General features: G+C 38.6%; 1 protein-coding gene across 1 annotated transcript in view; it reads left to right on the top strand.

Annotated features, from left to right (window-relative positions):
- hmcn1 (hemicentin 1) overlaps positions 1-25,240 on the top strand; it is an 86,968-nt gene that overhangs the window by 23,279 nt on the left and 38,449 nt on the right. Inside the window, exons 6-28 of the mRNA XM_075485760.1 lie at positions 367-473; positions 3,583-3,703; positions 3,812-4,075; positions 4,168-4,312; positions 4,690-4,811; positions 7,253-7,522; positions 10,304-10,445; positions 11,453-11,580; positions 11,676-11,789; positions 11,987-12,145; positions 13,647-13,838; positions 13,919-14,014; positions 17,036-17,163; positions 17,257-17,401; positions 17,977-18,089; positions 19,172-19,331; positions 20,009-20,165; positions 21,410-21,537; positions 21,773-22,024; positions 22,478-22,573; positions 23,327-23,521; positions 23,633-23,763; positions 24,552-24,699. Coding sequence (XP_075341875.1) covers positions 367-473; positions 3,583-3,703; positions 3,812-4,075; positions 4,168-4,312; positions 4,690-4,811; positions 7,253-7,522; positions 10,304-10,445; positions 11,453-11,580; positions 11,676-11,789; positions 11,987-12,145; positions 13,647-13,838; positions 13,919-14,014; positions 17,036-17,163; positions 17,257-17,401; positions 17,977-18,089; positions 19,172-19,331; positions 20,009-20,165; positions 21,410-21,537; positions 21,773-22,024; positions 22,478-22,573; positions 23,327-23,521; positions 23,633-23,763; positions 24,552-24,699 — 3,513 coding nt within the window. The remainder of the gene's footprint in view (positions 1-366; positions 474-3,582; positions 3,704-3,811; positions 4,076-4,167; positions 4,313-4,689; positions 4,812-7,252; positions 7,523-10,303; positions 10,446-11,452; positions 11,581-11,675; positions 11,790-11,986; positions 12,146-13,646; positions 13,839-13,918; positions 14,015-17,035; positions 17,164-17,256; positions 17,402-17,976; positions 18,090-19,171; positions 19,332-20,008; positions 20,166-21,409; positions 21,538-21,772; positions 22,025-22,477; positions 22,574-23,326; positions 23,522-23,632; positions 23,764-24,551; positions 24,700-25,240) is intronic.

The raw sequence follows: 25,240 nt of genomic DNA, 5'->3' as shown, positions 1-25,240 counted from the left end.
CATTTTTTTCCGCAGGGGTTGCACAGCAGCATGTCTACAAACGTTGGCACCACACTAGAGGTTAAACTGCTATTAATAATAATGAGAATAGAGGGATATAAAGTAGGGAAGTTTTTTCTCTCTATACACATTTCATCAACATCAGGGATTCATACACTCCACTGTATGCACATGTTTTTTCACTTACTTTAGTACTTCACTAATGTATAAGAAATATATATTGTATATTTAAAATTCCCCAATTAAATTTCAATATCTTATGTTTAACTTGCAACCATGATACAAAAAGTGGTAAAGCTTTATTTGGGTCAGTCAAAGCTGCAGAAAAGGTAAATAACTGTCTCAATGTTCATGTCTGGCCTCCAGGGAAGCTTGTGGGGAGTAATGACGGCCTGACCGAGCTCTTGCACATTCCCAACTCGGCCAAAGTTGTCAACATCAAGGACCCACAGCCAGGGTTGTGGTCTATCAAGGTGAACAATACATTTTTTTACCTGGACACATGTGTAAAATTACAGGCTTCTAGTAATTCCCAGAGTTGAGCTGTCCTACTGCAAAAAGTTCAGTAGTATGACCTTGTTATGAGGTTGCAGCTCACATGCCACGAGGGAGCTGTGCCCTTGAGGAAGTTTCTTTAGTTTAAATGCTGCAGTTACATATCAGCATGTTGAGTTAGGATGATGTGGAATCAATTTAACATGCATGTTGTCTGGTGAAAGCGTCTCTCAGCCAACCAAAACATGATCAGAAAGAAACATTTGAGCTCAGAGAGGATTTTTACGAGAGTCCTGGTAGATGACGATAACGTATGTTCAAGGCCACTGCTGTCAACGCAGCCTACTGCGTTTTTGTTGCGGCACTCTTGCTGCTCAGTTGAAAGTGTTGGCACCCTGCTGTCAGTGTAATGCCAAACAGGTCAGCCATTTAACGGCCTGCACTGTCAAAGCCAGATGTTGGGAAATGACAAACATTTTTACCTGAGTGATTTGTTGATGGGGCCTCGATGGCCCCTGTATTCTTTGTAGCCCTCTGGTGGGACAGGTTGTCTCATTTCTGCATCGCTGTGTTATCTGTCAGAACCCCGACTGATGTACAGGGAAATGTCTTGAATGAACAACTATAACAGTGCAGCATTTCCTATCCAAGCTGAGTGTTCCTGTGTTCAGATGATAATGCTAGGGGGTTGAAATATTTGCTGTTTTTGCTGGTTTATGTGACATTGCTTTCTCTTGATGTTTATATTACTTTGTATCCAGGCATTTACAGAGATGGTATAAGATGATGAAGTTATTTACGATCAAATGTCATCATTGGACAGACATGGATGTTGATGATGATACAGTTTGACTAGTTAGTGGCAGTTCACTGCCATGACTCAGTAACTGTAGATGTACACAGAAAAACTGGCAAAAATTTTAGTTTTTTAATTTTAGTTTAATTTTCATCATCATCTGTGTATTAGACTGAAAATCACTTCCTGTCGTGCTTTTACATTTGGTTGACATTTTTTCAGAATATGATTGACTGTTGGCGTAAAATTCTTTAGGCCACATAACACTTTTTGTCGGCTTCGGGGGTAATGGTAAGTGAAACCTTGGGATGAAATAAATGCTCGAAGTTGAGAAGTCTTTACAAACCGTTCTTCTTACAGTTTGAGTGAACAAAGGGTTGTCCTTGTGTCTGTGCCTTCAGACTTCAGCTAGCTGTGGTAAGGTTATAACGGATGAGACATAGACATAAAACAGACAGACAAACTATCTTCAAAGAACTATCTTCTTTTCAGCTGCACCAATGTTTCCCAGGCATCTTAAGAAATGTGGATTAATAACTGAAGGGGGATTCAGCTGCTCTGCCATGCAAGGTTTAAGTCACATTAATAGCATATGACATTCCAGCATAAGGTCAAGGCCGTTGATCGTGGGTGAAAAGGAATTTGAACCTTTTTAATCTGCTTTAAAAAAGATTTTGTAGTGATGTGTACAAACCACAATCATTATCACTACTTTTTCTGTTTCCCCGAAACAGCAGGGTAATTTCATTCTGTTTATATTTGCAGAGCAGACGGACCTGGGATTTTCTTAATCCATCCGTTTCAATTTGTGTTTTAGTGGACTCTTATTATTGTATTATTTTGAAAACAGTATGTGTCCAATAACATGTTATTGGAATTATTTAATCACAGCCATCACTGCTCTGGTCCAGCTGGTGTGATAGTTCATGTAAACTGATTTCAAGGTTACTACTCTTAATGGAATTTGTGTAATTGACACATTAATCAATCTACAGTTATACACTCCAGTCCAAGAAATGGATAACTCAGAATCTTCTATCTTTACCCTTCTCTTATTTCTCGTCTCTACTCCAAAGAAGCATCCACATTGCTTTCCTTCATCTGTTCATTGTCCTCTTTGTCCGATGTGTTTCTGCACCACCTTTTGAATTGGAGATGGATCCAAGCACAAGTGCATGTCTATTGTAAGTCGGCAGGTGTGCCTAATCGCCATAGTGTGCGTTGTTCACAAAATACTGAACAACGAATTGGCTTTAAGTGTTGGGCAGGTCATTCTGTATGGGTGGGTGTGAAATTTGGAAATGAGCAGCTTTAATGATAGGGCCTCTTTTTGACTTTACTAAAAGCATGACCTTTAAAGAACCTCTCCCTAATTATAGCCTCATTTACAACCAACTATAGGTTCAGGATAATTCTGTTGCAACCATTAAGGCAGGTTTGATGACCACCTAAATGTACGTTGTATTGTGTCTCCTGATGGTAGGCAATAATGCTTAAGCCTGGGCTCCATTGTTTGAGCCAGTTTAAGGGCAGTTGTGGGTCAAGAGAAGCAGTCATCCTTCAATTCAGTGGAAGATCAGTGGTTCTATCCACCCACGTGCTGAAGTGAAATTTCACCTCTAGTCTGGCAAAAGTTGTCCCTCTGCTTCTCTTCAGGGCACAATTATGTTTGGTGTGTTTATGTCAGATGGAACTTAATCACTGAAAAATACAGAGTATCCGCACATTCTCTTTCATTTTAAGTTACTGCACCATAAATGACGGTTCAGGATTGCGTGCCTCTTTCTGCATTGTGACACCATCAAGGTGTTTTACCTAAGGTGAGGAGTTTCCATCTCTCACCAACATATACTTCGGGGTAATTACTTTGTCTCTGTTTCTGCGAGTCTTCAAAAGGCCTTCACATTATGAAGACCACATGAGCCATTATCCACCTTGATTATAGTGGTTGTGTTTTTTTAAGTGAAGTCGGTGTAAATGGGTCATCTCTAAATTGTGGATGTTTTATAAGCTCAGGTGTGATATTTGACAGTAAACAGTGACTCACTAGTTGTGGCTTGTCTGTGCATGTGGGGACTGTTGGCATACAAAATGCTGCTACACAACAGTGCCCCAGCTGTGTGTGTCATTAGGCCACTCAGCACTACTTTTGATGCAACAGCTACTCTTCCATTGAACTTATCACCATGTACTATTAAGCCAGGGTTTTGGACAGGCTAACTTAACAATGTTACGTAAAAAAAAGTAGGATAATGGATTTCTAATCACATCAACCTTTTTTTTAAATCCAGACCTCTAGTGAAGGAAGACACTCAGTTCGAATCACAGGTCTCAGCACCATTGACTTCCGAGCTGGGTTTTCTAGAAAACCCACCCTGGATTTTAAAATGACTTCCAGTAGGCCAGTTCAAGGTGAGTCTGTCTAAAAACTACACAACTCTTGGATGTTTTTTTTTCACTTGTTTTGTTCAATTACATCTTTTGGGACAATATACAGAATTTGAAATCTTCACTTTCCAGGTATTCCCACACACATCCTTCTAAACACCACTGGACTTTCTCCTCCTGCTCGGCCTGACAGGCTGGAGCTCCTCACAATCACAGGCGAAGTTATCAAAACTTTGCCAATCCGTTATTATCCTGAGCGCCAGCCCTACAGCCGCTGGAACATCACAGAGTTCATCCCACCCAGTGAGGCTTTCTTCCTGCGGGTGACAGGATACGACAGAGATGGCTTTTTGTTTCAGAGAGTCTCCAGTGTTTCTTTCTCCAGTATTATACCAAGTGAGTGATTCTAATGCAGAATAAGATGCCAGCAATCGCTCATTAATTTGCCATTGAAACTGCCTGAGTGAATGCCAATGTCTTCCTTTTAGTTGCACCTAAAGTGGTGATGCCAGCCACTACAAATGGTTACTACCTCCGGAGAGGAGCTGTCAGATGCCAGGTAGAGAGTTTAATACCCTTCACTCTGCGCTTCAGCAGGGATGGGAAACAACTTGGGGTGGACCAACTCTTCAGGTGAGGAGGACTGTGGAGTAGGATGATTTTGACTTTATCTGACTTAAGTATAAGCTTAACCATCTTTTAAGCATTCAAAGGAATCTTTTTAGCAAAATGTGGCCATTAAGTCTTTGTAAACGGCTTGCTTTTACGATTTTCCATATGTAGCACTGCTTATTGCTTCTGTTCAGCTGGTAAAAAAATCCAAATAGATCAAAAACATGTTAGTCAGTAAAACTACTTCACTGTGTTTGCATCTCATCATTCCCATGTGATTAAATTTGACTGAATTCTTATCAGATCAAAGGAAGTGTTAGTGCCAGACCAAATGCTTTCAACATTATTCTTTAAAATAGTGAAGATAAAAACCCATTCCTGTGCCTCATTATTTCCAGTGAGTCTGACAGTGCATCGTGGGAAATAGGCCAGGTAACTCTGAAGGATGAGGGCTATTATGAATGCATTGCCATCAGCAGTGCTGGAACAGGACGAGCTCGTACCTTCCTGGATGTGTCAGGTAAGCAGACAACCCAAGATACAAGCAGTTTTACTAGCAAATTGTGTGTAACAAATTAATGTTATTTAATTCTACTTAAGGAAGCTGATTTATTTAAACATTATGACATGTCGGACAGACCCGCTACACAATGGTATTGACTTTTGTCAGTTCACTGCAGGACTGTAGTTTATGTTAATTAAGAGACCATGGTTAGATGCTCACCATCACTATCTTTAATGAGCCAGGACTGTTAAACAGGAATGCTCACAGGCTGGGAAGCATTAGACTGTCATTAAGTGTAATTGGTGTGTGATGGATATACTGGCAAGTCAGTGAGCAATTTAAAGCACCAGCGTATTTCATGTCCTGTATCATGTTTAGAAAATAGCACTTAATGGACGCACTGATATAAAAACACAACATACCGTGGGTGAAATGGTACAGGAAGATGAAGTTTATGTCATGCTCGAAAGTTTTACACACACACACACACACACACACACACACACATCTATATAGGACCAGATGGTTGGAATCCAAACTGCCATTGAAATGGGTTTTATACGGTCTGTCGTTTCTTGCTGTTGATCCCATGCAGAGACATCACAGAAAGGCAGTATTAATATAATTTATGGAACATTTGGTCCCAGTTTGAAACATCATGTTGTAATCAATGCCTCACAGCGATTATGTCATTGGTCTATGCCTATGGTATGATATCTGAGCCTGGTTTGTAAAGAAATGGCCTGTAGATATGGTGTAATATGATAATATATTGGTTTGTAAATTAGTTCAAGAAGAAAACTGTATGGTGATGTCCTGGGTTCTGTTTAAACAGCAACAAGGATTCTGCTCACCACCCTCATAAATGCATGGCTTTTTACAATGTCATGCAGAATTTCAGAATTGAGGTAATGAACTGGATGCACGATGACAGTGATCATTGTATTGTCAAACCTTTGAAAAAAGGTAAAACCATAGGGATCATATCATGATTTCTATCTCCAGCCTCAGCACTCAGCAGAATAAAAGTTGGCCTGCTTCAGAATTCTCTGCAGTGCATTTATTTTCCAGTCGAAACCTTTTCCATTTTGAGACAAGAGAAAGGACACAACAGGAGTCTGAATGCAGTCAGTCTTTTTGTCCCGTCTTTACTTTCCAAAAAAGTTTCTGCTTTGTGGAATTCACCGGAGTTTCATCAACATGATGAATGCCAAGCAGAAACGAAGAAGGTGGAGAGTGGAGAAAAACAGAGTGAAAGGTAGTTGAAAGACACTTTGTGAAACAGAAGTAAGGAAGAGGCAGCCAGGCAGGGATCTGGATAGCATATAAGCGTAACTCATTACTGTAACTCAACAGCTTTGTTTTCAATGACAGGTTTTCTTTTTTCTTTTTTTCAGTTTCCTCTTATGATGTTTTTAAAATTAGGTGAAAATAATCCTCCTCAGATTCTGCTTGTGGGCCAGTTACATTGTTAACAGTATGACAGGTCCTTTCATTTATACATTTTTTGCACGTAGATGCACACACTCACACACACTAAGCTGCTAAATTGTTGTCATCCTAACCCATAGTAGCTATGCTGAAATCCCCTGTATCCTTTCCCTCATCTTCCCTTTTTCCCTCAGTGTTTTTCTAATTAGCTCTGGTTCAGTACCAAAAAAGAAATAAACAAAATAAAAAAACTAAAGGATTGATTAAACACCAAAGCCAAAGTGTTTTCAACATGATGATGAGAGAAAAGTAAGACATCTACAGTGATGGGAGTATTACACTCTAACTGTTCACTGACAGACAGTCCTCATATGCAGTCGTCAGAAAATATAATTCAACGTTTATTGCATTGGTTTTCCCATGCAGTGAGGATTAAGTAGTTATGCAGTTGACTATGATATATTTGACAATAATATGGGTAATTTCCAACCTTCATCTTTTAATCTTGTTTCAATATAAATTGGGGCAGTGTGCAAATCCATCCCAAAACAAGCACAGAGTACAATTATTCAAATCATTTGAACCTTATTTTTATTGAAACCAGTAAAATGATGCTGATAATGAGAAATATATATTTTTTTACATTATGCGTTCATTTTAGAACGGTACCAGCATCATGTGTGACAGCATCACCAAGCTTGGACATGGGAAACAAAATGCTGGAACCATTTTCTTAATAAAAAAAAAAAGAACAACAAAACACAAAGAATAAAGAGATGAAAAATGGTAGTACATCTCACAGCTAAATAGGCTGAAGGCTAAGTGTTTATGGGCCTTTTTAAATTCAGATTCAATGCTTCTTCACACTGGTTTTATTTTTGAAGAGGGAGAGAGACAGAGAACTTGAGTTAACCAAAAAAAAAAAACACAACTCAAAATTTGAAAGTTCAGTGCAGATTGTATCATTGAATTCATTGTGTCCACAAGATAGTAACTTCTGCTTTCACTCTCCTCTTACACTGCAGAGCCTCCTCCAGCCATCACAGTTGAGAGTAATGTTACTGTCTCCCCTGGCTCGAGTGCTGTGCTCACCTGTCACGTTGTTAGCACTGTCAACTTCAATCTTACCTGGTTGCGAGGAGGTCAGAATGCCCACCTGGACCCAAGGATAAACATCTTGGCCAACCTTTCACTCCAGGTCTCCTCTGTAACCCCTGATCATTCAGGGTGGTATGAGTGCGTTGCTACAAATGAAGGAGGTGTGACTGCAGAGCGGATCTATCTCTTGGTGCAAGGTGAGAATTGTGGTTTTTTTATCATTTGATATCTGGAGCTCGGATGAGACGTTGCACTTGATTTTTATCTATGCCCTGTGGTGTCTGTGCTTGCATGTGTGTATGACTTTGTCTTTGTCTTTGTTACATGTATTTGTTTTTTCTCTGTGATTTACACCTAGGGGGAACAAGGTTCTTAGCAAACACTAACACCTTCCCAGATATATGATTCTTTCCCAGCTGCCCCTTCCCTTCTTTCCTCTCTTGCTCCCTATAATTTATGAGATGTGTGAAAATGATTCATGCTTGACTCTGAGGCAGCACTTAGGAAGGGTTTTCCATCTTCTGACACTTTTTTTGTACAGATGAGAAGATATTGCAGAGCATCGGTCAGGATTTGGCCAGGACATGTCAATGTATTACAGCTGCTAAAATCCAATGTTAGCCAGAACCAATTGAGGTGAACTCAGATACTATATAGGAGAAAGTAACTTTATTTTACATGATTAAATGTGTCCCAAAGAACACCCTGTACTGACTTTGCTATACAATCGCCAGTCCCAGAAGAAGCTGATTTAAAATCAACATGCTGCTCACTGAAGCTTAATCTTCTCCGTGTTTGCACCTTCATCAAGGTTTCGTTGGTTTAAAAAAAAGAAGATGTAGAATCAGGCTTTTTCTTAAGCTAAAATTCACAAGTTCCTTGTGATCTTGCTCAGAGCCAACTAAAAGATTCAAGGTAAACCTCACCGAACGCTTTAGGTGATAAGTCACAAAGTTAAGTAAAGCAATGCATTTTCATTTAGTAGTTTTCTCATTTTAACATCCTCACCTGCTTCTTTTTCTTTTATATAATTGTGTCAAATTTGTCTTTCTTACTGTAATCTCATTTAGACCAGATTCTTACTGCATCTTTGGATCTAGTTTTTGCCTCCATCTCTCTTTTCTTTCTGAAACAGCTGTTAGCAGGGCCTGGGGGTTTCCTAATTACCCCCTGGTCAGTCCCATCCTAGTGATTAGCCTCGCTTTGAAGTAGGTCAGGTCTGCTTACACCACGAGGACGTAACACAATGGAATTGAGAGCATGACTACACTAAGCTGGCTAAATGTCAAAATTTACATTTCTTTTGATTTAGGCTTTCTTTCTCGACCAATTACTTCTTTTGAAAGACAATATATCACACAATTTATTCATCATAAAATAGGAATTTGTCGATGTTTCACAAAGCAGTGTATGGTTACAATTACAGTGTATCTGACTAATTTTCTTGTTCAGCTGGAAAACTGAAATAGAGTGGCATATTGAGAACTGAATCTTGAATTTGTTTATTTTCTCTCCTGTGCTTAATAGAAAACAGTTTTTGTAGATAATCACTAAAATAATGATAAAAACAGAGATTTAACCCATTCTTTTAAAGTTATTTTCTTGATTAATGCAAATTATTGCAAAATATAAACATCATTTTCCACATTAGACAATGTGAATATAGACTGAGAGAGGGATGATGGAGAATGAGAGGTAAAGAGTAAGTTTGAAAGTTATGACAGGAGAAGAAGAGCATTGATTCCTCAACAAGCTGGATAGGTCAGAGATGCTGGAGATGACTCTTCAGTTGGAACAGGAGGCATGTGAGAGGGAGTGAAGACAGATGAGTCAAGGAGAAAAAAATGTAGAGATGGAACAGGTGAAGAGGGGAGTGCGTATTAAGACTGCTGCTGAGTCAGGCTAGAAGAATGCATCTACCCTCTTAGAAACCTCTTTGTATCTGAACTCAGAGGTGTCTCTCCCGCCTCCGGGCTGAAGGACCTTGTGAGAAGCGTTGCAAGGGATGAGAAAACCTGGTTTAACTGTAAAAACAGTTAAGTTAAGCTTTAAAGTAGCTCTGGCAGCATATTGTTTGACCTTATCCTGGTTGTACAATCTGCACCGCTTAGCCTGAGGTGACACTAACTTTAAGATCCATACGATGGAAAGCTGAGGCATTTCAAATTTTTTTTAAGACAGGGTTGTAATATATCAAGAGTAGTGCCTGTTAATTTATTGGCAGCATCTGGTAAATGCGCTGTATATCTTTCAAAATGTGACGTCTCTCATGATTGAAGTTGGAACACCTGTACATAACGCTTCACATTCCTTCATTCCTTCACACCTACTGTACTTTTTTGGACTTTTCACTGCTGAACTTCGATCACATCAGCACATTCTTTGATTCGACCTGTTGAGACTTTCAGATATTAGGTTAAAGATGGTGAAGAAGGAGGAACAAGTTTCCTTTCTGTGCCCAAAATAAAAAAAGAAATCCCTTTAATTAGATTACTCACAACCATCTTATATGGATAAAAATTTGAATTTTGTGCTTTTTGAAAAAGACACTCTTAAAGATATGAGTTTATATTTCATGAATCCGTTGAATCGACATGCCCTCCTTTTTCACCAATAAAGAGGAAACAAGGTTAAAAACATACTGTGAATGCAGTGGTTGTTACAGCCATCATTCCTCAATAAAAGTTTAAATACTTTTTTGTCTTGTAACTGAAACTTAATTCATCCAGAGTTATGGATGAACCATTGTGTATTGTTTGGTAATAAATTTTTTCAAGACTTTCATTTTACTTATCTTAAATCTCAGAGTTTTAATACATGACTAATTTCAATTTCACAAATGACCTTACTTGATGTGTCACTGAATCTTCCACTGACACAATGTAATCACTGACCTGTCTTTAGAGAGTGAGTTTGATTTGATTGTGACTGGATGAATAATCAGGGGACTTGTTGTTATTTTGTTGCTCTTCCTCCAGCGGAGCCCAAGGTGTCAGTGGAGCCACGGAATCAGACCTTTATGATGGGAGATGATGTACGGATCAGGTGCTCGGCCAGTGGCTATCCTCCTCCCCGCCTGGTCTGGACCCACAATGACATGTTCATTATGTCATCCAGAAGGTGGATTCATTTGCTTTCACCTGAACACTTTTCTATATATTAAAATAGTATTTCAGGCATTTGAGAGGTTTTTTTATTTTTCAAATTTTTAAGTAAAACACAAATGGTTTCTCTAAATTGATGCTGATGGGTGTTATCACGTAACTGGTCATGCTTCAAGTCCCGAAGGGCGTGTGAATTATTTCAGAACTTCACATAAAAAAAAACATCTGGAGAAGTTGGAATCAGTTTATCTTTAAGTTGATAGATGAGCTCTCCACCGATTGAGCAAAAGCCATCAAATTGTATTCTCAGTGGTGGTATTTAATCTCCTTGCTATGGAGACTCACTAGCATGAAATAAGACAAATAGCTTAAAGTGTATTGACATGGCGTGATTTAAAAGTTGTTTCTTGCAAGTTAATAACACAGAAACAGGTGTGTACATGTGAGCGAACTCTCAGATTTTCATTACGCTTAGCTAAAAAGCCTACCATAAAGAGACAGACTGTCCTCAAACTGTCCATTCCATCAGTCACTCATCATATGGTGTTCACTCTATAGAGGACTTACTTGTGGGTACATGGTAGCCAGCTACTTATGCATCTCGGACAACACTTGAATGCAGCTGTGCTTAACACTTATACGCCATGCATTTAAACAGAGATATATGCATGAGCAATCTGGGGTGCAGCTAGCAGCAGCTAGCATTAGCACTCTCTGTGAGCTCCTGGCTGTGTACCATTTGACAGTTTGTGGTGCACTATAGAGCGAATGAAAAGCTTCAATTGAAATTTCAAACCGCACTATACTGGGACTTACATTTTTTGCATTGTTTACATGGACAGGCGGGATTTAAACACAGAGTGATTTGTGGCTAAAAAGAGTTTAAGACTTCTTGTTAAGTCGGGCCAGTAATTCTTCAACCCTCACTATCACCACTCCTTTCTACCACCCTCAAATACACACTCTTTGATGACACAGAAAACCCAGAATAATGCTGAACTGCGTATCTTACAACATTTTCAGACACAGGATGACTCCTGATGGAACTCTGGTTGTAACAAACATGGAGAGGAAGGATGGAGGAGTGTATGGCTGCTTGGCCAGCAACCAGGCTGGTACAGACACGATGACCTCCATCCTAACCTATCTTGGTGAGTGCCACACAGTCAATAAATAGAACATTTAGACTTAGCCTTTGTTGTCTCTGTTATGCTGAGCTTTTGTCTATCTCGTGCTTCTCTCCTAGAATCTCCTATCGTGACAGTAACAGTAAGTGAGATTCTCACTGGTATTGGAGAAACCACTGTGATGGCCTGCTCAGCATCTGGAATCCCCCAGCCTGATATCTGGTGGTACAAAGGTAGCAGACCATCAAAACTCATAACACATATTTAGAAAACAAAAAAATAGTTGTTCAGGTAGAACACAAACCACTTAAATTGCAAAAGGAAAAGTAATTATATGAAAACATTCTGATGATTTTAGTTGTTTTGATTATTTGTCAAAACAACCTAATTATTTTTTTATAACCCCTGTTATATTTGCTCTAATCATAAGGTGATGTTCAGCTGCAGTCCTCATCCGTCTTGGAGGTGGACAGATTTGGAGGGTCACTTACCATCAAGCAAACCCAGAATGTTGATGCTGGAGATTACACCTGTGTGGCTGTCAATGCTGCTGGCTCCTCGTCAGGGAAGATCACTCTCAACGTTGGAGGTACGATTGGAACGTTTGGTTAATGCTATAAAACCACTATCACATTATTGCTTACTTCTCTAGTTTCAAGGGTGTTGCAGGCTGTTCAAGCAGTTTTACAAAATGAATCTGCGCTCCACCCAGGCTGTCTTGAGAATTTAGTCTGCTTCTGTCAGAGCCATAAAATGTGTTTTATGTGATTGATTATTATTTTTCAACATTCAGTTTCAATTCAATTAGACGCCTATCTAGCTTAAAAAACAAAAATGTTGGTTATTTTTTTAGATAGTGACAAACTTTCTTTAAGATAGTACATTGGAGCATAAAGTTGTTAAGAAGAAGCTCACTCAGAGGTATATCGGGACTGCAGGTCTATGTTATAGCCTCTGGTTTAGACCTCATCACATCTGTGAAATCAATCATAGATTTCAAGCATAGTTCTGGGGCCATACACAGAACTGATGATGGATGTCTTTTAAGCAGATAGAAAGCTTAGGTGCAAGGAGTGAATCTTGGCAACACTTTGTTTGAAGCCTTAAACCGTTAAAACTTTATGCAGCATAAATGTATATCAGTGCCCATCTACAGAGGGTGCTCCAAGTCTTAACTGGCTAAACCATGAAGGAATTGTCTTTTTATGGCTCACAACATCAAGTATATTAGTATGTGATGGCTTTGTGGGATGATATAAAGGCTTGTTTTGTGTGGTTCATGAATTATGCCTCTGCCAGACCAAGACCAAAATGAGTCTGGCTTTCATCAGAAGGTTACACAGAGGTGTATTCATTAGGACAAATGGTTAGCTATACAAGCTCATACACACCCGTGTTTCAAATGTGACACAAATAGCAATGCCGACTAAAGGTTTGGAAATCTTGTGTGAATATTGTATTTGCATATATATACTGTTTTAAGAAACAGAAGGTAAAGAACAACTTAAACCGAACATGAACGACAACTTGATCGTTTGTAGAATGTAAAACAGATTTAAAACTATTAACTGACTACAACAAACAGAGAAACCTTTTTTGGCATCACTTTACACATTGATGAGCATAGATTATCTATTATCTATTCTACTATCTGAACATTATATTCATACAAACAACCTAGCATTAAGTTCCTAGCTCCGGTAGACACCAATGTGTCTATGTGTCTGTCTCCTTGAAAGGGGACGTCATGGGAATTTAGTATGAAAGTATGTTCATTTTGCACCAATTTAAGTCTTAGTAAGAACATTGGTGGATCCATGGGGATGTCTGTTTCCAGAATTTTCTCCCTTTCTTCTTTGACATTTTCCCAAAACATGTTTTTAGGCAGTTACAAAATATGTCAACATGCAAAGTATGGTCACCAAATGTGCCACATGTTTTTCAACACTTGGCTATTTAACCTTCCAATTAATTTTGTTCTGTTTTTGGCTCCTAATAGACCTTTGATATGTACAACATATGTTACCATGCACAGTTGCTTATAATATCTCATCTTTATCACTGCTCATTTTCAACCCTGACCACTGTAGCTGCACCCAAATTTACTCGAGAACCATCAGATATGGCAGTGGACATCGGCTCCAACGTGACCCTTACGTGTCACGCCCAAGGATACCCTGAGCCACAGGTCACATGGCGGAGAAAGGATGGTTCCCCTCTTTTCAACAGGCCACGCAAACATGGCAGTATATCACAGAGGAGGGGAGATCTACATATAATCAGTAAGTTTATTTGTCAATTATACACATATACATGAAAGGCAAAGTTCCTTGGTACACACTTTACTTTGCTTTTCTGTCAGATCTATGGGTAGAGGATGAGGCGGCGTATATCTGTGAGGCCCAAAACCCCTTTGGGAGGGTCCAAATTCAGGCCAGCATCACTGTGACTGGACTTGGTAAGAGGAGCTCATGAAATATCTGTTTTTCTCAATTCATCTATTGTTTGTTTGTTTTTTTTATTCCCAAAGAACAAGAAATAGGGTCTTTAAGAAAAATCCAGAACTTTTCATTCTGGGACCATTCTGCCTTCTATTTAGAACTGATAGGCACACAACTCTTTCCAATAATTAGTGAGAATGCCATGGCCAGCAATGAATGTAAAGTTTCTTCTTTTGACTGATTTACAATCGTCATCTCAGTAAAATGTGCCAACTTGAAAGCTTCGGTGTAGGGACAGAAGTATTTGCAACTAATTGTGAAAAAAATAACCACATCTTCAGCATGCCCCAGCCCCCCAGAGTTTGTTTATAGCCATTTTTACACTGGTCAAAAAAACAGTAGTGTGATAGAAAAGTGTTTGATTGGCTTTCAATTGCAGGTCAAATGACTCAGAACAGTCACATGTGTAAACTGACTCTCACTTTGTTTGGCATAGATAGCACGCTCCTTGAAAATGAATGAGTACAGCTGGGTGCTGTACTCATTCATTTTCAAGGAGCGTGCTGCATTTGCGGTTACAAGAAGTGGCGGCTCACATTTTCTTTACAAAAACACCAAAATAATTGACCATAACGTCTCACGTTGAAGCTCTGAAAGTGACAGCTACAACTCATAGGAATTAAAAAAGGAGAGGGGGGTCAATTTTACCCATCTGCAAGACAGCTGCAACAACTGCTGATGGGAAAGGAGTTAATCACCTTGTTTTAGTGGATTCACCCACAGTTTAAATACAATATTTTTGGTGTAAAAAGGTAGGAAATGTGAGAAGTTTGGCTCAACATTTTGCTGCCACAGCTCAGAAAACCACAGTTTGATTTAGAAAGCAACTTATTCCTGCCCTGCAGTATAGCCCCATTCTTCTGCCTTTTCTGATAAAAAATGAGAGCCTGTCAGATGCAAATAGAAGCACTTTTAATTTGCAAGGAACATTAGTCCTGCGCTATAACATGCAGCAGGTTAGAAATTCATCAAATGGCTCCAGATTGTTCAGAATCCAGAAACAAGACAAGGAAAGGTGGCACATTCATGCACTCCATATGTTTTAGAATTGATTTTAAGATCTTACCACTGGCTTTTAATGTTACTAGGTAAGAATTATATTATTCTCATTTTATTTGACATTGAATGTCTTGTATTGTATGTCTGCTCTACATGCCTCCTTAATTACCCCAAATTAAAAAAAATAGTTTTTTGAATTTGAATGAATTTGATTTTGAATGAGTAGCCTTTTACCTTCTTATTTGTCTGACCCTTTAGTAAAATATGTCCCTGCATGTAAAGTGAGATCTTCTGGCAGAAGACTTTTACTTGCTTCATTTGCAGCCAAAGCCCCTTTCCTTATTTTACTTGATTTTTCTGATTTGGTTTTTATTGATTGATTGGTAAACTGCCCTACAATTTTTATTGTTATTATGATATTATAGAGTTACCAGTCATGGCATCCTTGCTGAATCTGAGCTCTGATTTCAAAGATTTTTGTTGCACCCACAGAAAAACCAAGGGAAAATAGGGATTAAAAAATATCCCCAAATTTTCCCTAAATTTGCAAATAAAAGCTACCCTCAGTTATGCTCCCAAAAAGGCAGGCATTGGGCTTTTTGGGGCTCCTGGTAGATTAGGATTTAATAATAACTTTTCTTCAGAAAATACCTAAAAAACGCTTTTCACACAACAAGATTTAGAATTTTGACAGCCAAGCATTCTGTCTCTTCAAATGCCTTTTTATTTCAAGGTGGAAACCCCTTTCATCACAGTAGTGAATGATCGCTCTCTATCACATTTTTTCTAATAAAGTTGTCTTCTTTTCATGCTCGATGCGTTTTTTTAAAAACAAGATGCAGGACCTTTGAGTGCCTACATCTGTCTGTATCTTTGTGCATGTGTGTTTCTGTTTCAGTCTTTACATGTGAGTGTGACTTCATTAGCATGCTTCTGTGGCTGTGTGGGGAACACATGTGTCTTGTTAACCACCATTTCAGTGTCACCTCATCTCTGCAGTGTTAACACACTTATTTCTTAAATGTGGGCCAAAGGTTAGAAAGTACAGACCCACCCAGAGGACATGCTCCCCCCCCCCGCCCCTTTTGCCTACTGACAACGTTCCTTCAGAGGATACACATACCCAGTGCAGAAGCACATGTACAGTAGTTTTATTTGGACAGTACTGGGAGGGAATCTACTGCTTGCAAGGCAAGGCAAGGCAAGGCAAGGCATCTTTATTTATATAGCGCATTTCATACCACAGGCAACTCAATGTGCTTTACATAAAGACAAGGCATTTAAAAGAACAGCATAAAGCAGCATAAAAACAAGCAATTGTGTGTCAGAGACTGTGTTCTCAGGCCAGTCAGGGTGGTTGTCAAATTCCGCTCAACAACATCCTGTTATCTGTCACATCTCCCAAAGATGGCATCACCGTTGTCTCTACGAACAATTCAGACAATTCAAATGCTATGTAGCATTTTATTTTGTGTGTGTGTGTATTTTTGTATGCATTGGGTATAAATATGCATATCTGAAAGGAGAACGGAGTATGTTGACAGATTTTGATTTTGAGTTTGTAGCAACGACATTACACTGTCAGACACACTCAAAAGTGCTGCCTTTGACATCGGTCAAAAAGTGGTGAAAACGTTTTGACAATAGTCTGTTATTTTGTCTAAGAAGATTTAAATGTTTAAAAAAGCTACACATATTTTTTACCTTGTCAACACCAGACTTGAATTGCTTATCTCATTTCCTGCATTTTGTGACAGAATATTACAACTCAAAGATATGAGCAAGAGTGCAAGAATTATATACATTATTATATACATTATAATAAACACTTCGTCGTTGTGTGTTTTTAGTTCTCCTTACAGTTTCCAAGACCATTCAGATTTTCCATCTGTTGATATGAATGGACTTAATAGTTTTTTAATAATTTCTTGTTCTCTCAGATTCTTTGGTTATTTACATAAACTTTGTATAATCCACAGTTTCACCGGTCATTGCAATGAATCCAGCTGTGCTCAATGTAATCGAAGACCAGCAGCTAACTCTTCCCTGTCTGCTGCTGGCTGGGAATCCACTGCCTAAGAGGCAGTGGCTACACAACTACGGCCTGGTGAGAACACAGAGAGGAGAAATCCGTTGTTTCTACCTGTTGCATATAATACACTTAGGATTTATTTAAACCTCTTCGAACCACAATCCCTAGGTGACCTCAGACCCATATATAACAGTGAGGAAGGATGGCAGTCTACATATTGAGAGAGTTGGGCTGGAAGATGTGGGCGACTACACCTGTTTGGCTGAGAATGTTGTGGGGGCCACCAACCAAACAACCACCGTCAATGTCTATGGTATTGTAACCAGCACACATACATGCATAAGTCTACATATACATATGCAAAAAGATTTGGGGAAATTGAATATTTCCACTGACTCTACAGGATCTTAAGACAAATGTGTCAGACATGTTAATATTCTTATATTAGTATCATTTTCAAGATAATTTTAATTTTCACCATGTATTTAGTACAAAACAAACAAACACTATGAGGATCAGGACAAGACGAGAATCAGTGACTTTCTTTTTTATTTAAATCACGTTTTAATTTCTGAGAAGAAGCTATGAGCTTCTAAAAGCTGATCTTTTTCACAGATCTTCTTGCATCATAACAAAACAAAAATAGGACAGTAAAGGGAAGCGTAAAATAAGTGGAATATATGTGTTGAATACAGTAAGTTCAACTGGATACACACTTTTTCCAGGTGGAGCTCAGTCACACAAGATATAAGTGGTGGCACTGTTACAGAGACAGCCAAACACACTGTAGATACAGTCTACATGATCCATCCAGTTTATTCTGTAAATACTTTATAGAGACACAAAAACACACTGAACATATAACATATTTTGTCCTTGTGTCCACAGGGATTCCTACTATTCAGCATGGCCCTCAAGTATTTAGCACAACTGAAGGAACACCCATATCTCTGCCTTGCCTTGCTAGTGGAATACCAAGCCCGGACATCACCTGGACCAAGGTCTGTATGAGCGTTATGTCTTTGTTTATAAAAAAGAAAACAAACATACACTCTTTCCAATCAAAGAATGTATGTTTGCTTTCACTCCCCAAGAAATAAAAGGAAAAAAATACAGAGAAATGACACAAATCAATGTTATTTTGCAGGTTTTGACATAATTTTCCCTGATGAGACTTCACAACATGCTATATTTGGAAAGTTCTGTGATCAAAAGCAACATTAAAATTCCTCTTACTTATGACATCCTGAAACATAAACTCATGCGTATTTACACAGTTCCTTATTTATTTTTCTGTTCCATGGATGCATTTTAACTGAATGTTGCTCAGTAGCTTGTGGTTTTGTGCTCTGTTTTAGAGAGTTAATTTGAGTATTCATCATTTTGAGCTACAGGGGAACAGGTTCCTTTGCTTTGTATCAAGGGTAAGGACTGGTATGTCCTTTCAGCGCAGCGATCACTCCATTCAGGGGCTCTGACAACACAATGACACTTGAATGGAAAAAGGCCCACATGTATTCTCAGGAATACATTGTGTGTAGCTGAAGTGCTTCATCATCAAAATCTGTTATATGCACTGTGCTCACTCTTTAAATGTGGACTTCTGTATGTTAATGCTAACTATAATCCATTGTACATTTGTGGGCAGTTCCTCCATCTTCAGTTTTCTACACAACTTTGTTGGAGTTGTAAAAGCTTTGCTGTTAAAGTGAACAGGGCAACAGGGATATATGAAACAAGACCCTGCTAAATTCTGCACTAGCTCTGCAGATGTGATTCTCTCTTTTTCTCTCTGATTTCTTTGCTGCTCTTTTTACCATCAGTCAGGTCAGATTAGTCACATCAGAGCCAAAACGACAGGCCAGCTATGACACAATCCTGCATTAACTTACCATTTGGTTTGTGTTTTGCTTGTTTGATTGAAAAATATTAATGTGTCATTCTCATCATTTTATTTAAAAGCATGGATGAAAATCAGACTATAATTTAAGCCCTCCCGGGCATCATGTCAAGTGCTAATAAAGCTGATTAAATTAAATAAATTATGGCCGCTGCCCTTTCCCTGGTGTAACTTGCTTTTTAGGGTGGGGTGCTGCTGAACTTGGGTGGTCCTGCCTTCTCTTTGGATTCTGATGGCAGCCTTCTCATCACTTCTCCTTCTGGAAACGAGACTGGAGAATTTGTCTGCACAGCTACCAATGCTGCTGGCTATGCATCCAGAAAGGTTCAGCTCACAGTATATGGTAAACCTCTCATCAGTTACACACTGAATGGAATCTTTAGAGAACTAAAAGGGTAAAATGTTGCATGTCACTTCAACAAGTTATCACTGAAACTGAGACATCGGTTAAACAAGTTTAAAATATGTTCCAAAGGAGCACGCGTTTTTCAACACATGCTGTAAATGACCAAGACCTGCAGTTTGTGTTCACTTTAAATGTAAGAAAGATATTTTGTTCACTATTTTTGAATACTTTTACCGATAAATTATTCTGCTTGATAATCTTTGCATCCCTCACTATAACAGCCGGGTTTTATGTTCGTAATGGACAGCATGTGTTTTGTGATAGAATGTGTTCATTCAAGATTTAAGATACAATTTATTTGTTATTACACAACACAAGCTGACGTAACGCTTAGTTTTGTAATTTATTAGAGACATAGTCTCTAATCTAGGTCTGTTTTTACACAGTTGAAATCACCAGCTACAATAAAATACCATCTGCTTGTGTTGTCATGTAATAGCTCATGACCTCATACAATTCCTTTTGTGCATTTTTTTTTTAAAACTTGCATCTTTGAGGTTGCAAACAGCAGAACTACATCATAAAACAACAAGATGAAGATCACAGATTTAAACATATTCCAAAAGAAATGACTTGGAATTCAATTAAATCTGTGTCTCTGCTTGCCTGCCCAGTCCGACCTAGGCCCAATGCTGGTGGCTCAACAGAACCAGTGAAGATGTCAGTGATTGAGGGTGAGGAAACTGTTTTGCCATGTGATGTCCACAGTGTCCCACCTCCCACCATTAGCTGGGCAAAAGAGAAGCAGCTCATCTCCCCTTTCTCTCCCAGGTAAAACACAAATAATACTGAACACATGCACAGAGCTGAGGTTGATCTTGTACACTGTGTATGTTCATTTAATTTTCTTCTTCTTTTCCTATTTCTGAGAATATTACAAAAACTACAGGCAAAGCCGCATTAAAAACACATGATTCTATGTTGTGGAAAAACACGCATGGGCTCAAGAATGCCTCTGAAAACCATTATCAGAGATCACAGGTTATCTGCATCCAGAAATAAAAGTTAAAGCTTATTCATACAAAGAAAAAAGAAAAGTAAAAACAAAGATTTAGTTTATTTCAGCAAGACAATGCCAAACCACACTGTGCATGTTATACACAGCACGGCTTCATACATTTTTCTTTTTAAAAGCCATGGGCTGAATGGGGCAGACTTTTCTCTCTGAAAATATTTGCTGCATAATGAAACAAAAGAATATGAGAGAGGAGACCTCAAACTGTCAAACTGAGCAGCTGAATTATCTAATGTCAGGAAATAATGGAAAAATATCTTTTCATGTTTAGAGTCTTATGAAAAGACTATTAAATAAATAAAAAAATGATTAGACAAAAAACGGCCTCAAGTTGTTTTGAAGTTGTGATGGCAGAACCGAGTTATGATCAAAGAAAAACCAAAGCTGCCTGTAAATTCTGTGTATTTAAATAAGTGGATATTTGAATATTTTAGCACACCTGCCGGTTCAAAGGCAGCGACATTTTTTGATCAAGCAAATTATTGTTATTATGGGCAAAAGAAGAAAACAAACTTGATTGTGTTCCAGCTGAATTTCCAGGCAGAACATTTTTACAAAGCAATCTTTAGTCCACCAATCGTAACAAGTAATGGAGCAAGCCCTTTTAACGATTAGTTTTGTAATTTAAACAGACTAAAAAAACCTCTGTGTTGACTGCGCTTTGTGTCTGTCATTTTTTCATGACCTCAGGGTATAGTCTGTGGTTTTCTAAGATGACTGAGTGATCATACTTTTCTCTGTGATCTGTTGTATTTATTGTGTGCCTGCCACAGTACCTGTAATTATGGTTGATGGTGAATTGGTAACAATTACTGCAGCATATGTTTACAGTAATAACCGAATAAGTCAATGAGAGGAAATGATTAGTATGTGAGTGAGTGTGCTTTTCTCTATTTGGCAGCATTGGCAGGCCTAATTGTTACCCAATCTTCCACATGTAAGTTTAATTGCTGTCTGATTTTGTGTATGCACAATAAGTATGTGTATTTATCCCTCCCAGGCATACCCAGCTTCCCTCTGGATCTATGAAGATCTTGGAGACCAGAGTTTCAGACAGTGGGCTATACGTTTGTGTTGCCTCTAATATTGCTGGTAACGTGACTCTATTGACTGAGCTGAGTGTTTTGGGTAAGTTTAAAAGGCCTTAATAAAGAGTAAACAATGATATCATAATATATTATTTCAGAATTTTTATTTCTAAATCTACTCTATACGTGTAATAATTTTACATGTTATCAGAAGATCACATGATGTGAAATGCATAGATTTTGATCAAATTGGGTTGCTGAATAAGCCGTTTGTGGCATCCGTTTTTTAAAACTACGAATTCTACTCCTAGAATATGTTGTCATCCCTTCTGCAGTGCCTCCTAGAATTCAGCCTGGTCCCAAAGTAATGAAGGTACAGGTGGGTCATCCAGTGGAGCTGCCCTGTGTGGTGAGAGGGGTCCCAGAGCCGACACTTACCTGGACTAAGGAAGGGAAAAGTTATCCGGTGTCACCTGACGGCAGCCTGGTCCTGAGGACTGTGGGACTGGATGATGAGGGACCGTACACTTGCACAGCCACCAACACTGCAGGCAGAGACGAGGCTCAAGTTAATCTTCAAGTCCAAGGTTTGCTTCAGATGTGTACTGAGTTCATTACACCTGTGCGATATGTTATGAGTTCTGTTCATTTTGTTTTTTAACCTGTGACACCAGATATACATTAACACAAACATGGGGAAAGAGAGCAACACAATTATGTGAAGTAAAGGTCCAGACAGCCAGCAATTGAATCACTACACTACTGAGTGTATTGTTATCTATGTGATAGGGACCCTAACAACTCATCTATTCTCTGTAGGTGTCAGTAGTGAATGTCAGTGACAAACATCTTAATGTTAACATCAGACTTACTGTTCTGTACTTTCAGTTTGAATTACAACCGATACATTGCTGTGCAATTTTTTAAAGAGGTTTTCTAAAATTCTTGCATATGCCTCGTAGCGTGTCGAGGTTTGTATTTGAAGTCTGCTTTTGTCCTTGATTCCATATGTTTGCATGATTTTTTTCCTTTTTATTCAGTGCCCCCTGTTGTTGAAATACTGGAGCCTCCCTTCAACAGCCCTCTGCAGGAGAGAGTTGCAAACCAGCGCATCGCCTTCCCCTGCCCTGCTAAAGGTGCTGGACTTTCCTCTCCTGCCTTTCGGTGTCACTGAAGAAATTATTGATCCTGCCATAATCTTGGAACTTACATTTGTTTGAAACAAACATCTAGTAAGACAAAGTGCAGCAATGATGTTGTGCTTTAAGCAATCAAGTGCAATCCAGCTTTTCTTGGTTACAATAATTGGTTAAAATAATTGTTTGGCTTTCCTTCAATTGTATCTTTTGGCCTAATTTAAAAGATGTTAGATTTTACTTAAGATTGTCATTATTCTTACAATCAGTTCATTGTAGGAACCAAATTTGTAACTTACAAAAAAAAAAAATCTAATCAAATGGATCTTATGGCACTAACCATGTGATTTCCATTCATAAAATGCCAAATTTAGATTCTGGAAAAACCACAAATAAAAACATAAAAGCTTATATTTACGTAATTACTTTGTTTTTCATTTCTTCTTTTTTTGTTTTGGTCGATGAGATCACAGTGATAGTAGATGATAATTTTTTAATTAATTGATAATTTACATTTTAATGTGAATTTCACCAATGGTGATTTGATGAGCTCGAAGCAGCAATACATCGACATAACTAGCAGGGGAGTCACTTATGTCAAATGTAGTTTTTTTTTAAGATTATATCCATGTCAAAGCTAAGGTATTTTAGGCTACTAATTAAATGTATTCTCTCAGATAAGTTATAGTGAAGATGAGAATTGATCCTAAATTGTTGTATAAATGATGCCTCCTGTCCTCATCTTTATTTTAGGCCTTCCTAAGCCAGTGATTCGTTGGTTGCGTAACGGCCAGGAACTGACGGGTAATGAGCCTGGTGTGTCTATCCTTGAGGATGGTACACTGCTGATTCTTGCCGCTGTTTCACCTCTGGACAATGGGGAGTATGTTTGTACTGCTGCCAATGATGCTGGGTCCACTGAGAGAAAGTACCAACTCAAAGTCAATGGTGATTGATCTTTTTATTAACTCTTTTGCTGACAAATCAGTGCCTCTTTGGTACAGCATTACTTTCTCACACATCTTTATCATATATTGATCACCTGTGATGCCTCCACAGTGCCCCCAGATTTCCATGACAGTGACATGTCAGGCAACCTGTCAGTGGTCCTGAGCCAGCCCACCAGCTTGGTGTGCGACATCACAGGAACTCCAACCCCTGTCATCACCTGGTACAAAGATGGGTCTCCTGTACGTGTAATGTCACTGAACTGAAAAAGCTGCTAATACAGTTTCTATTTCATTTTTGTGTTTGTATAAAATGTTAAGATGCTGTTTTTCTCAAAAGTAAATACATAAATGAAATACTCATTCCGAGTCAGTAAGTAACTCAGCCCAATTATCACACTGTTTTCACATGTTTAAAAGAAAAGAGAAATTACAATGCCCTCTCCTTCCATTTGTTGATGAAAGCCCTCGTGAAAACTAAACAAGCTCTGATTGTAGGGTGTGCCATCCAAGAAAGCAGACTTTAAACTTTAGTGTTTATCCATTATGTATAAATGTGTGCAGTCAAGACCAGCCAGACCAGCCTTGGTTCCAGCACCCACCAAGCTCAAATGACAGCATGAAAATGATTAACTGATGCTTCACTTTGCTGTAACATCCTATTTAGTTGGCTGTCTTTTGCTGTTTTGGCTGCTGCGTTAATTTTTCCTGCCAGACGCTGTTGGGAAAATCCGAGCATGTAGCTTAATCTCCTAATGATGGATAATCTAAATTGAGATGATTGGCTGTCCGAATGTTTTTGGCTCTAAGATACAATTGAATGCTTGACACATTTTTTTAATGCTTTTCACATGATCTAGATAAATCTTTGTGTGGACAATTGCTCTGTTTCTAAATCTTGCAAACGTTTTCGGTTTAGATACCAATATCTTGATGTCTTAGAGTTTGTCCAATAATTACTGTCAGGCAGCATTTCCTTAACTTTCAGTTATGGTGTTGTGTTTGACTAAAGTATTTGTATTGATTAACAGGTAGCTACCAGTAACAGCATCCAGATTCTTGATATGGGAAAAACACTGAGACTACTGAAAGCAGAAACCACAGATGCGGGCAGCTACAGCTGTAAAGCCATCAACATTGCAGGCAGCACAGAAAAAGACTTTTTCTTGGATGTAGTTGGTGAGTAAAGACAGTGAGCAGTTATCTCACTGATACACAGAGAGATCAAAACAGGTTATTATAATAAATTATTGCTTCATACTCTGCTCCAAAATATGTAAATACATAGATTTTATAAATCTGCTGCATAAGATCTGAAACACACCAAAAGAAAGAAGACATTACAGATAACATCTACAACTTTTGGATGGCATGGTGAACTGTGTTCACAGACAAGGATTTTTTGGAAGTCTTCCTGAGCCCATGCAGTAATATCCATGACAAGATCATGCAAACTTTTAAGGCAGTGTCACCTGAAGACTCAAAGATCACGGGCATCCAATACTGACTTTCGGCCGTATTCCTTGTGGTCAGAGAAGCCTCCACATTATCTGGATTTTTACAATTCTATTATGGACTGTAGATGATGGAACATTCCAAATCGTTTCATGCTGAAATTGCTACACAATTTGGAGACAGTTTCTTTTCTCAGATTGCTAAACCTTAGTCCATTTATACTTCTGAGAGACTCTGCTTTTCTAAGGTGCTCTTTTTATACGCA

The sequence above is a fragment of the Odontesthes bonariensis genome, chromosome 15, assembly GCF_027942865.1.
Source record: "Odontesthes bonariensis isolate fOdoBon6 chromosome 15, fOdoBon6.hap1, whole genome shotgun sequence".
Classification (NCBI taxonomy): Eukaryota; Metazoa; Chordata; class Actinopteri; order Atheriniformes; family Atherinopsidae; genus Odontesthes; species Odontesthes bonariensis.
This window is presented reverse-complemented; position numbering and strand designations above follow the sequence as displayed.